Source organism: Chelonia mydas, chromosome 8 (assembly GCF_015237465.2).
Source record: "Chelonia mydas isolate rCheMyd1 chromosome 8, rCheMyd1.pri.v2, whole genome shotgun sequence".
In the NCBI taxonomy this organism is placed as follows: domain Eukaryota; kingdom Metazoa; phylum Chordata; order Testudines; family Cheloniidae; genus Chelonia; species Chelonia mydas.
In genome coordinates, this window is record NC_057854.1 from 88898054 (window position 1) to 88911959 (window position 13906).

Sequence of the window (13906 nt, forward strand, 5' to 3'; positions counted from 1 at the left end):
GCTAACGCCTCTTTTTTTTCTACTGCTTCCAACTACATACAGTACACCTGTTTCATTTTTATTTCTTTCTTTATTATGGGCTTCTTAGGAGACAGAAATGAGCTGAACGACTCAGAAATCGGTTTATCCAGAAGAGGGCAATCTCAAACAGAAGAGTATGATAAGTAAGTATACCAGTATGTGGTGATAAAATGGCATCATTTTCAGTTATGAGGGAAGTGACTATTTCCTTAGAGAAATAAAACTTGGAATGATTGTTCTTTTATACTTCGAGATTATCCAGGGTGGGGTTTTCTAAAGCAGCTAAGGGAGTTGGACACCCAATCTGATTTTTCCATGGGATTTGGTAACCTAACCTAACTCCCGTACCCATTATTAGAAATCCCACCCATAATGGCAGTATTCTAATTAAGGAATGTGTGTTGTTTTTCCAAACTGTTTCACATGTGCAAGCTCTTTAGATTTTGCTGGAAGCATTGCTTGTGGTAAAGATGCATTGCCAAATTCTAGTGGTTGATTTTGATACCTCTCATCACAATGGGTCATGATTCTGACTTCAAATGTATATTTGTTTTGCTAAAACGTTCCCATAAGAATCTTGTTTTTCTTGCTGCAAACTGACTTTAGTACATAAGCCTTCTGACAGTGATGGACATTTATAGGCCTCAATTCAACAAAGCACTTAAGCGGGTACATCAAGTTAGGTGGCTGCTCAGGTGCTTTGCTAAACAGGGATGGACATAAGGTGTGCATAAAGAAGGAATGCTTAAGTATTGTGCTGAATAGGAGTCAGAGTTGGTAAAATATATTATAGGTGGGGTGGTAGCGTGATACATATTAAGGTTGTCTGGTACTGCCCATTATAACTAGGGCTATGATTTAATCATGTAGGTCACGGAAGTCATGGAATCCGTGACTTGCAGCAACCTCTGTGACTTCAGCCTGTGGTGGTCGGGAGCTGCAGGGTTCCCCCGCCTCCAGCGGGGGCAGGGAACTGCAGGGTATGCCTGGTGCCTCTGGTGGCCCCCGGAGCTCCAAGCCACCGCAGGCAGCAGGGGAACCCCCAGCTCCCAGCCTCCACGGGCAACTGGGGAATCCCAGAGCCCCTGGTACAGGACCCCCAAACCCCCAGCTGCCACAGGGGTGGGAGAATCCCTGAGCCTGCAGGCGCCGCCACCGGCAGGGAGCCCTGCAGCTCCTAGCCACGGTAGGGGAACCCCCACAGCTCCTGGCCTGCTGCCGATGGGGTTACCCCGAAGCTCCCAGCCGACATGGGAGATGGGGGCATCCCACAGCTCCTGACCCCCACAGGCAGTGGGGGGCCCCCGGAGCTGCATGCGACAGGGGTACCCCGCAACCCCTAGCTGCTGCAGGCAGCTCCTAGCCCCTGCGCATCTGCCCTGCTTCAGGCACCTGAACGTCCCCATTTTGTGAGATATATTTTTAGTAAACGTCATGGACAGGTCACAGCTTCCCTGAAATTTTCTTTTTTTTGCCCATGACCTGTGTGTGACTTTTACTAAAAATGTCCTTGACAAAATCTTAGCCTTAATTATAAGACTCTGTTTTCTGTTGCTTATAATTTTACCAAACTTTAACAGTTTGGTTGAAATTTTCCATGCCAGGTATCTGCTTGAGGTTGAATTTTGGGGGGAAATTTCATCCAAAATGGTTCCACTGTTTCCAAGAATGAAGCTAGGGAAGACACATGTTGTTTGTGCCTATGTTAAATGCTGGGTGAACTTTTCTTTGAAAATCTCTATTGCCCCTTGCTTTGGAGCAGGGCCTTGAAATTTGGCAGGTAATGGCCTTTGTGTCAGCAATGTGATTTTTGCTATCCCTTTGAAAATCTATCCAGATTTTGCCAAGGTATAAGCCTTTGAAAAATTGCAGTTTGAATAGACTTGGTGGATTCTATTCCCATTGATCATGCTCTCTCCCCTGCTTGCTCCTGTGTGTGACCAGACTGTGCATGTACAGAGCAACTAACCATTTTCCAGCCAGGGCTACAGGGGTCAAGCTGGACTTTCCCTGTTATTGCTGCCCCCAGCTGCTTGGGGCTGGGCATTGGAACTGAAAGCAGGGATCCTGTGCTCTAAGCGCCCCTCTGCTACCACCCTGGCAGCATGGAGGAGGAAGCCACCTGAAATGCAGAGGGGACAAAAGCTCTGAAATGCAGAGGGGGAGGAAAAAGAATAGATTGGAACAAGGAGTTTGGTGAGATTGGGACTGGAATGGGGGGAGGGGAGAGAAGCTACTGGAAGTTGGTTAGAGAAACACGGACTAGGAACCAGTTGGCTGCAGTGGCAGAGAACACTGAGATTGGATGGGGAGTTCGGGTGCAGAGGAAGAACTAGAACTGGCTGGGCAGAGAGACTGGGATGAGGAGCCAGCGAGGAGGTGAGGGAGGGGAGACTGAATGAGGAGAGTAGGACTAGGAGTCGGCAGGGGGGAAGGAGAGAGATCAGATGAGGAGCTGGAACGAGGGAACTAGGACTAGCTGTGCAAGGAAATTGGGGACAAAGAATTGGGATAGGTAGGGGAGAACTGGGATTGGATGTGGGGACAGGGAGAGATTGGGCGTAGGGAGGAAGATTAGGACTCGTAGAGCAAGCCTGGAGGGGAGAGACTAGGACTGTCTGAGCAAAGGGGATAGGGCCTAGATGAGAAACCTGAGGAGTAAAAACTGGGACTGACTAGGACAATGAGACTGGGACAGGGACAATTAGGAGGGGAAGGTACAGAAGATGTCTGGTTTGTGGGGAATGGGCAGAAGAGTCTGTGCCCTCTAGAGTACACTCCCCTCAAGAGCCTGGAACAAAACCAAAGATTTCTGAGTCTCATCATTCCTCTGCTGTCAGCAAATATCTGTGAAACCTACTGTCAAGGGTGTGTCTTTTCTCCCTCCCATGCTGGTCCACATAAAGAATGACAATCTACTGCTGCTGTCAGTTACTCTGTTAACTCAACTGGGAAAAGTCTATGTGGTGGATCTCAAGTTTCCATCCTGCTGATGAACCATGTGGGTGTCATGATGCCTTGAGGGAATCTATTTTTTCAGTGTGTTTAAAATAAAAACAAAAACCTAGAAAATTACAAAAAAACACCATTAAAAAACACTAGTAAGGTTGCCAAGTCAATGCCTGTGCAAATATAATTTATTCCCCTTGGGCATATGCATTGATACAGTATTTAATTACATGATTGCATACTATTTTTTCCACTGCACCCTTGCCTCATACAGTGCACAGGCTGGACAGTGCTTGCTTACTGAGCAGCTATTCAATATTTTGTTTTTTTCTCATTGTTCAATTTGTCCTGTAGACAATGGTCTCCTTCATTATTCAACCTTGACTCATCTCCAGAGCTGGTCCACCCATCCTGTGCACTGAATGAGGCAAGAATCCTGTGGATGGTGTATGTGCAGTCTGGTCAGCATTAGGAGATCTGCGACGCTCAAGCATGCTCGCTAAGGATAGAATTTTCAGAGATTTTAGATGCTAAAATCTAAGTAGGCTCTACTGAGCATGTGCAAATTGTGATTTTTTTTTCAAAGATTTATAATGCAGCCAGATCTGGGTGGATTTTCATAGGGGTGACAAAAGGCACAAGGTGACACAAAGGCCGCCCTCTGCCAATTTTCAAGGACTTGCTCCAAAGCATGGGGATACTCAAGCTTTTCAAAGAAAAGGTCATGAGAATTTTTTTAAATGGGCAAAATTTATTTTTTCCTAGCCTCATTCTTGGAAACAGCAGAACCATTTTGTCTGAAAGTTTCCTAAAAAGTTCAGTGTGAGGCCAACACCTGGCATGAAAAATTTCAATCTAAAGTCTGGTAAAGTTATAAGCAATTGAAAAAAAGGGTCTGATAATTGTCAAGCAACTTTAATAATAGGCGGCTCTATCAGCCCTGCCTATAACTGAAAGTTTAGCAGCTTCAGTCAAACAGGAATTTTTATTCACTTCCTCCAAATCTTAAGTAGTTTCTATCATTTTTCAGAAGATGCAATGTTTATTTGAATAAGCATTATTTTTTTTTCTTATGCTTGGAGTTAGAGCTCTTCCTTTTGATAAAGGTATTTCAGAAGGTTCTTTTTATTTTACTAGATGCTTCATCTTTTTGCTTAAGTGTGGGATTCCTTTATTGCAGGATAGTAAATATCATTTGAGTGGTGGAGCCCACTAGAACAGTAAGCAGCACTCTAGTTGTTTGGAATTCACATCCTTCAGCTATATCAGTGACTGTAATTCTTTAAGTGATCATTGAAAACTACGGACGCAGTCCTGCAAAGAGATTCACATACACTGACACTGATACCTACCTTACAATTTAAGAATGCCAGAAAAGTGTCTTATGTCCTGACCTTTCATCTCAATCTGCACAAACTCAGGGGACCGTGCTAGTAGATTCCCATACAGATCTGGAACTTAACCTGCTTTGACTTATGATAAAGGGACACCAATTTTAAAATTTACCTTGATCTTTTTCATTTTGAGCATGGCATTTAAATCCTCTTTCATGAATAGTTAATTTTTTTAAACTACAAGCTGTGGGTTTACTTGTAGGTTTTATTAATTTTTGGAAAACATTTTACTAAAGTGACAAGATGGGTGAGTAATATCCTTTATTGGATCTTTTATTGTTCTCACCAACAGAAGTTGGTATCATAAAAGACTTTGCGTCACCCACCTTATCTCTCTCATATTCTGGGACCTACATGGCTACAATTACACTGCATACATGTTTTACTAAAGGTACATGCAGTGATGAGATGCCAAAATCTTAACAACAGGTTCCCTCCTCACCCGACAAGGGGTCATTGCCCATCCCCGCCCCCCGGGGCCTCCTGCCCCATCCAACCCCCCCGTGTTCCCTGATGCTCCCCCCAGGACTCCTGCCCCATCCACCCCCCTCCCCTGTCCCGACTGCCCCCAGAACCGGGCAGGAGGGTCTCGTGGGCCACCGTAGTGGGTGCCCACCCCACCCCTAAGAGCCAGAGGCACCTGCTGGGGGGCGAGGTGGGGAGTCCAGGCGATGCTTACCTGGGCAGCTCCCAGGAAGCATCCGGCAGGTCCCTCTGGCTCCTAGGGACGTGGGAGTGTAGCTGCAGGGGAGCGGCCACTCCCCCACTGATCACACCAAAAGTGGCGCCTTAGGCACCGACTCCCTGCACCCACCAATCCAGCCCCGGAGCACCCACAGGGAAAATTGGTGGGTGCAGAACCCCCACCGGCAGCTCCCCACCCTGTGCCCAGCCCCAGCTCACCTCACCTCCGCTCCGCCTCCACCCCTGAACCCACCACCCCACTCTGCTTCTCCGCGCCCACCCCCCCCACTTCCCGTGAATCAGCTGTTCGGCGGGAAGGCTGAGAAGCAGGCCGCGGCTTCCTGCTCAGGCTGAGGGTGGCGGTGAGCTGGGGCGGGGAGCGGTTCCCCTGCGCCCCCCCCGGTTACCTGCTGCGGTGCGGGCGGCCCTCCTCGCGCCCCCCTGCCCCAGCTCACCTCTGCTCTGCCTCCCTGGGCCTGAGCACGAAGCTGCCGCCTGCTTCTCAGCCCGCCCCAGCTTCCCGCGCGAACACCTGATTCGCGGAAAACGGGGGGTGGGGGGGAGAAGCAGAGCAGGGTGGCGCGTTCAGGGGAGGAGGCAGAGCGGAGGTGAGCTGGGGCCGGGGGTGGGGCAGGGAGTGGCCGGTGGGTGCTCTGCACCCGCCAAATTTTCCCCTTGGGTGCTCCAGGGCTGGAGCACCCATGAAGTCGGCGCCTAAGGCACCACTTTGGGCCGGTTAAATTTAGAAGCCCTTTTAGAACTGGTTGTCCCTCGCGAAACAACCGGTTCTAAAAGGGCTTCTAAATTTAACAACCGGTTCTAACAAACCGCTGGGAACCGGCTCCAGCTCACCACTGGGTACATGGAATTTGTGGGGAAGGCACAAATGAATGTCAACGTTAATCAACTAAAATACTTTGAATTATGGAAGAATTCACTACAGTGCCTTCATATGAAACAGGTTTTTTTTTTCTTCATGCTTAAACTAAAACCCCAAGAGAGTAATTAACAATTGGAATAATTAACCTAGGGACATGATTGACTCTCCATCACTGGAAGATTTTAAGTCAAGGTATGGTCTAAAAGGTATGTTGTAGCTCAAAAAGAAATGATGGGCTTGATGCAGAAACTTTTGAGCGAGGTTGTATGGCCAGGCTTGATGATCATAATGGCTCCCTTTGGACCTTAAAAAAAATGATCTTTGAATAGTCATAATCTCTTTAGGCAAATATTTACAAATGTCTTGTTTTTAGTGTGGAAAACTCTTAATCCCCGCAAATACAGTACTCTTAATCCCATGATACAGTAAATGTCTGGTCAATGTATATACCATTGTTTCCAAGTGGTGGTAACCTTGCAAATGCAAACCCATTCAAGTAAGCATAGTCACTTTAGACATGTAAATGTTTGTAGTCAATATGTTCAAAAATAACTGCAAAATTTGCGAACAGCAGTTAGTGACATGTCAATAAAGCACATGTACAAACAAACACCTACATAGTAATATTTTATGTGAACTTCCATACGCTTTATGTTCTGAGGGGAAAAATATATTGTATGATACACTGACATTGGCATTTCCTCTTCTGTCTAACCATCTGTTGCTGTGTAAAAATGCAATAATAATAACTTTCTTTTTCCATAAGGCTCAGTATGACAATGAGATCCTTCCTTTTGTTGGGGAAAAAAAAGTGAATGGATGTTTTCCCATTTGTCCATATTTGATTTCTATGCTGACATGCTTCAAAGAGAACCTGTTCTAAGTCTTTGTTAGAAGAACATTTGACAGTTTTCCCTCATAAGTATTTAGTGCAAATCCTCAATCGTACACTGAATAATCTGCCATTTAGAACCTGATCCAATTGTGTACTACTTTGCTTTTCTTACTAAACTCATCAACCTCTAAAAACTGACTAATCTTTACATTAGTATTAGAACAAGTCTGTGGACTGAAAAATGGTCTATTGATTAAGTCACTGAAGTGAGACTGCATGGGTTCAATTCCTGGTTGTGCCACAGCCTTTTTATGTGATCATGGGCAAGTCGGATTGGGTATGTCTACACTGGAAGTGGGAGCAAGCCTCCCAACTCCAGTAGATAGACTCGCACTAGAAAAGGAGTACTTGTGGCACCTTAGAAATTAACCAATTTATTTGAGCATAAGCTTTTGTGAGCTACAGCTCACTTATTCGGAAGCATGATTATGTTCAAATAAATTGGTTAGTCTCTAAGGTGCCACAAGTACTCCTTTTCTTTTTGCGAATACAGACTAACACGGCTGTTACTCTGAAACTCGCACTAGAGAGGCTCGAGCAAACAGGTTTAAATTTTTTTTTTTTTTTTAAAGTATGGAGATTGCGGCTCAGGCTCTCAAGCTCACCTGACCCCCTAGGCTTGAGAGCTTGAGCTGCAACATCCACATTACTATTTTTAGCACACTAGCTCAAGGCCCGCTAGCATGTGTCCGTCTACCTGGGCTTGGAGGCTTGTTCAGCTGTAGTGTAGACATAGCCTTAATTTCTCTGGGCCTGAGTTCCCCATTTTTAAAACAAAGATGATATTTTCCTACTTCACAGTAGTGTTATCAGGATAAACTAACTATTATTTACTTAGTGCTGAGACCATACTGTTGTTGGAGGGGCCTCTAAGAAAGACTTTTAAAATGATTATTCCCAATAGATCCTGACATCATTGATTTAAATCATTTCTCTTTTACGTAGGTTTATGGTGTTGCAGTCTGAAGTTGAATATTCATTGGTGAGATTTCTGAAAATGAGACAAAGCTTAACAAGTTTACAGGTCTGTCTTCTAGTGGCATTAATTTTCTTAATGTACTTTAAAAATAAACTTGAAGAAAATAAAATCTTATATACAGTATTCTTTGAGATTTAAAGGCAAGAAAACAAAGCTTTTGACCTGAAAATCATTGAGAGACAAATATAGAAGCTCACCATATCATTTAATTTTTTTTCCCAAGTCACTTTTCAAAGTACATTGGCACAATAGGTTTTTTATTCATAGATTCCAAGGCCAGAAGAGACCATTGTGATCATCTGGTCTGACCCCCTGTATGACACAGGAACATCTTTGCTTGTCCAGGATTTGAATCTTGAACAAATCCTGCAGCCAAAGCAAAATTTATACCTCTAAACCAGTTTAGCCAAAAGATCTGTTTTTAACTTTTATCCCTATGTCTAAGTTGTAAGAAATTATACTATGTAAGGTCATTACTAAGTAGTATTGACAGAGTTATAAATTATTGCTGCATAGATTTCATTAGAACATAAGAATGGTCCATCTTGCTTGTCTTCTGACAGTGGCCAGAGGTTCAGGGAGAATGAACCGAACTGAGCAATTATCAAGTGATTCAGCCCTTGTCATCCAGTCCTAGCTTCTGTCAGTCCTACTCTTGTATGTAAGGACTTGAAAATTAAACATCTATTTGTGTTGAAGTCATCATACTATTCAATTCATTGTTAATGTGTCAACTTTTGATGGAGTCCGTTTATCACACACAATGTGGTTTATTCATATTCTCTGTACTGAATAAATTCATGACAAAGTTCTCTTGTGTACTTCAAAGTCCTCAGAAATAATTCAGCCTATTCAAATTGTTTTATTTTACTTACTCATGCTGTTACACACACGCTGTTGTTTCAAAAAGACTTATTTAGATTGACACCCTGGCACTATTTTTGAAATTCTTCAATTAAAGATTTTCAATTTGGCTTTTACAAATACATTTAAAAATAAAATCTTGGCCTTGCTAATGAAATTGATACAGTGGGGATTTTTAGATTTATTGTTGAAGATCATATGCAAGAGAATCTTAAAAGCTGATAGATTTTCTTTCTTTAGTAACATATTAAGGCAAATTTATACAAGTACCAGCATTGTTTTTGTGGGGATCAGGTGTGAATCTCTTTGTTTAAAAAGCTGAAGATATATAAATGAAGCAAACCGTAACAAGAGTTTTCAAATAATGTTTTCAGAAACACACAAGTTCCATTTTCAAAAGTGACCTACTTACTTAGGAGCCTAAGTCCTAGTGTCTTTCATTTACTTAAGTTACTTAGGTGTTTGTGAAAATTTTACCCTTTGCTAGAGTGGGTTGTTAATTATAAGTTGCATTGAAAATGTTTGTTAGACTGTTTATGTAGTGTTGTAACTGTGTTGGTCCCTGGACTTCAGCGAGACAAGGTGGGTGAGGTAATACCTGAAGAAGAGCTCTGTGTGAGCTCAAAAGCTTGTCTCTCTCACGAACAGAAGTTGATCCAATAGAAGATATTACCTCACATACCTTGTCTCTCTGTCAGTCTATATAGCAATTTGTTGGTTTAGGAATAAAATTAATATTGTTTTTAATTCTACTTTCAGGCTTTAGAGGGCAGTAGAGAGCTTGAAAATATTTTTGGCATCTCAGACTCATCCTGTAACTTGAAAGCTGAAGTGCAGAAGACCAAAGTTCTAAGTAAGCTTCAACAGTTTTTATCTCTTTACTATAATTTGACAACTAACACTTATCAGATTTTATTCCAAATATGCTAATTTTAAATTTTGCATGAATACAATCACTAATACTAGGTGCTACTGTAATACAAACAGAAGTTTTTGTAAATAGAATGCTAGTGTTTGATACTGTCTTTATGCTTACATTACTAACCAGAGCAACTACATTCAGGATAGGGCATGAGATTGCCAGGTCCAGGAGACTGATGTAAACAAGATGTCAAACCTACATGAACCTATAGAACCCTTTGTCTGGGGGCATGCACGCATTTCTGCTGACCGTAACAGGGAGAAGAACCATTCCTCTCATCTCTGAACTTGAGACAAAGTGCCATGTTATCATCAGAGGGAAATATTGGAAGGAAAAATAATGGGTGGGACATAAGCACTAATTTGAGACGACGTGCTTGGGCTTTGCAGATTGTTTTTTATAATGGTTTTTAGCCAACAATGTGTGCTGTTTTTATTATCCTTTTAAAAAATCCATCTCCTTGGGGGGGCGGGTAAAGACGAGGTAACTTGTCTTTATCTGCTTTCATTAAAATCGTTAAAGTTTTCTTGACCTTTAAATGTGTTTTATTCATTAGTGGCTCAAGCAGAAAAACAAAAGCTGCTGAGGAGGAGTAATGCAAAACATCCTGCCCGAGGTAATATTTATTTTTTAATTTATCTAGCATCTGCTTTGATGGTTAATACCCATCATTGGGTTCCTTTCAGTGACTTCCTTTTGAAAGTCTTCAAATAACCTTTAGCAAAGAACCATATCAGATTTGTGTTTCCTTCCTATATATAGACTAAATTAATTTTTCTTTTAAGTTCTTTGAAACTTCGTTTCTTTTTAGCCTGAATAGTTGTATACAGAAGTTCTTATTGCAGAAACAATGCATAAGGAGGGCATTTACGTATTAGTAGTGCATTGGGGCCTGATCCAAAGGCCATTGAAGTCAATCAGGCCCTTTAGCCTTTTTCTTTATAAACATATCATCCAGCAGTTGCTCATGTTCATCCTGTCTTCCCTCGCACACAACTTTCTTTGCATCTTTTTGAGTCAGAGACCATCTCACCTTATCTAAATTGTGAGGTGACTAGTACACTCCTGAGAACACTGAAATACTAAATATTACATCATTTCATAACTTATTCTGACAGATACAAATCCTTATAGAATTGATTAAAAACTCAATTGAAACTGCAGTGGAAAAAGAATGTGCGTGCCCTAGGACACTAGAATGAATACCTTTGTAGGGTAGAGAAAGAGACGTGCTAAGAAGTTTCTAACTACAACAAATGGCGAGTACAAAACAAAGAAATGGTGCGAACTGAGTTAGTGTTATGTATTGTTGATTGGGGGCTTCCAAACTTTCTGGTGAATTGTTACAGCAGCAGACCAGTGTCATCTTTAAGACAAGAAGAAGTGTCAATATATAACTATTGTAAATTTGTTCTGACTGCACAACTTTGATGAGATGAGATTGACACCATTAAAGGGAACTTCTTTTCTGGAAAGCACGTGGCACTTACTGTAGCAGGAAGCTTTGGAGCAGCAGCATCACCATCAAAGTAACCTGCACTCCACTCCACTGCACTCTGGGAACCAGAGATTTACCATCTCATCACTGGGCCTTTTTGCTGATCCTGAAAGATGTTGTGACTGGATCAAGTGAGGAAAGGGAACCAAAACAACAGTATCCATTTCCAAGGCTGTACCCTAAGCAACTCCCAAGATGCAAACTCCCTCCTTCATGTCAGTTTCCACTCCTGTCTTTGTTAGGCATCAGTGTGGCCTAGTGAATAGAACACTGGATTGGAACTCGCAGATCTGGGTTCCGGCTCCAGCTCTGCCACTGATTGGCTGGGTGACCTTAGGCAAGTCACTTCCCCTCTCTGTGCCTTATTTTCATATCTATAAAATGGGGATAATGATACTGACCTCCTATTTAAGCACTTTGATGGAAAGCCCTGTATAAGAGCTAGCTGGTATTATTATTCCTGTCCTCTTTCTCTGTTTGCTTGTTCTCTAAAAAGAGTCTTGCTTAGCCAGCCAAGGTAAATATAACCTTGCCACTCTTGGGCACATCCAGTTTGGCAAGGTCATAAAAATGATTCCTGAGTGGGCTGATCAAAATTAAAATTTGTGCCAAAGGGAAATAAGACGATCCTAGCCAACCATTTACCAGGCCCAGGTAAGTAGAGCTGGTGTCCAAGAGGAGCTAACTGGGTCATGTATCTGTAGTCTTCAATCAGCCAACCTGCAAGCAACAGAGACAGAGATGCCTCTTCCTGTCTCTTGTTATTCTATTCTCTTGTGCAGTTGGTTTATTTTAGGAAGAAACAGGATCAGACTTAAACTGCAAAACCTGAGAGCTACAGTATATAATTAATACTTTTTTCCCCCCAACAAAAATATTTAATGTCATTTTAAAAAAACATCCAAGAAAGAATTTTTTGTTTTAAAATCTGTCAATATAGAGAGAGGGAGAAGAGACTATAAAGGAATTTAATATGAAGACTGACTTGGTTTTTTAAAGCTACAATTTTTTTGCCTTTTTCTCCTTTCTTTTGCTGTGTTTAATAAATAATAATGAATATCTTCTAATGTATACAACAAGCAAAACTAAATTCCTAGCAACAGGCCTTTGAACCCCTCCCCCCCAAATCTCTACAACGTTCCGCAAATTCTAAACTTTAAAAAAAAATCCATCTTTCGGTAGCAAAGGTGTAAACAACCATCATGAATCTGGACAATAGTTGATCCATATCCAATAAAATATTTGACGTGCATCTCATACTAAGTTAGAGCTTCTAGTGCCTCTGTTCATTTCATAACTCAAGTATGTTGTCATTACAAAGTTTCTTTCAGATGTAAACAAACTTCCCTCTCTGTTTTACCTGATGGAATTTAGGGAGACATATAACAGACAGGTATGATCGGAGTCTCACTAGGGGAGTAGTAATTTCTAATAACATGAAGGGTAAAGCTGGATAAGAACACAGGTTCTTTGAGTTTTCATGGACTTCTGAAATTCCCTGGTGAAGAAATAATCCGATGAAACACTGTAGCCATTAGTAGTCAGTCCACTACCATTGACTCACTAACCCCTACATGTGTTCTTCCTGCTTTCCCCCCCACACCCCCTATCAAGTACCCATTATTCTCTGATGACAGATAAATGTGAGGGTAAGAGACGTGCTCTAAAGCCCATCAATTAATTTAAAATGTAGATACGTGTAATTGAAAAAAATAAAAAGGAGGGAATTTCTACTATCCTATGTTGTAACGGCAAAAGGAAGATGAACTTTTTGTCCACCATAAGTTCCAACCAACAGAAACTGTTCCAGATAGCAAGCCATCAAATCAACGTGGATTGCCTCTGCCCAGCTGCAGATCCCTCCCTATACCTCCTGCTGTGGGGAATTCTCCTCCTACACTGGGAAAAAAAAATGAAATTCAAGACAGTCTTGCTGGCTCAGAGGAGACTATGACAGAGAGAAAAGGAACAAGTTGCACCATCTTTTTTGGTGGAATTTGATCATTTGTGTAAGCTGAGGTTTTGAAAAGCGTGAGGGGAAGTCTGCGCTGCTGTCTTCACAATGGACTCCTGAGCCTCTTGGCCAGTGAAAACCAATGGAGAGCATCTTGGGCCATTGCTGGCAGGCAGCTGGTGCCTCTCTTGCATCCGATGAAGTGAGCTGTAGCTCACGAAAGCTTATGCTCAAATAAATTGGTCAGTCTCTAAGGTGTCACAAGTCCTCCTTTTCTTTTTGCGAATACAGACTAACACGGCTGTTACTCTGAAACATCTCTTGTGAAATGCTTTCTAGCTGCCACAGTGAAGCAAATGTATAGGCCCATTTGTGCTACAGAAACTAGCCCATGCCAACTATCATGCTTGTTAGATGAGATTTCCACCGTGAATCTGAATTCATTGTCTGAAAGTAGGGCAGAAGCATAGTTACCACTTTAATAAGTTTCAGAGTAACAGCCGTGTTAGTCTGTATTCGCAAAAAGAAAAGGAGTACTTGTGGCACCTTAGAGACTAACCAGTTTATTTGAGCATAAGCTTTTGTGAACTACAGCTCACTATGCATCCGATGAAGTGAGCTGTAGCTCACGAAAGCTTATGCTCAAATAAATTGGTTAGTCTCTAAGGTGCCACAAGTACTCCTTTTCTTTTTAATAAGTTTATCAACTTTGTTACAACTTTATCTATTTTAATTCTACTTCAACAAGGACTGAGCTTCATTTTGCTGTCTTTAAAAATATGGGAAAAAGAGGAGCAAAGAAAAAGTGTGATACAAGAAAGTATTTGGAGATTTTTTTACTTTACCCTTTTAGTTTTGGATGTGGT

The 13906-nt window shown here is 42.0% G+C and overlaps 1 protein-coding gene across 3 annotated transcripts in view; it reads left to right on the forward strand.

The window, feature by feature from the left end:
• LOC102934175 (integrin subunit beta 3 binding protein) overlaps positions 1 to 13906 on the forward strand; it is a 52749-nt gene that overhangs the window by 27414 nt on the left and 11429 nt on the right. For 2 of the 3 annotated variants that reach the window (XM_037905978.2, XM_037905980.2), the window contains exons 4-7: positions 89 to 164; positions 7769 to 7847; positions 9426 to 9519; positions 10145 to 10204. In XM_037905978.2, coding sequence (XP_037761906.1) covers positions 89 to 164; positions 7769 to 7847; positions 9426 to 9519; positions 10145 to 10204 — 309 coding nt within the window. The remainder of the gene's footprint in view (positions 1 to 88; positions 165 to 7768; positions 7848 to 9425; positions 9520 to 10144; positions 10205 to 13906) is intronic. The other variant, XM_037905981.2, reaches the window with a different exon arrangement.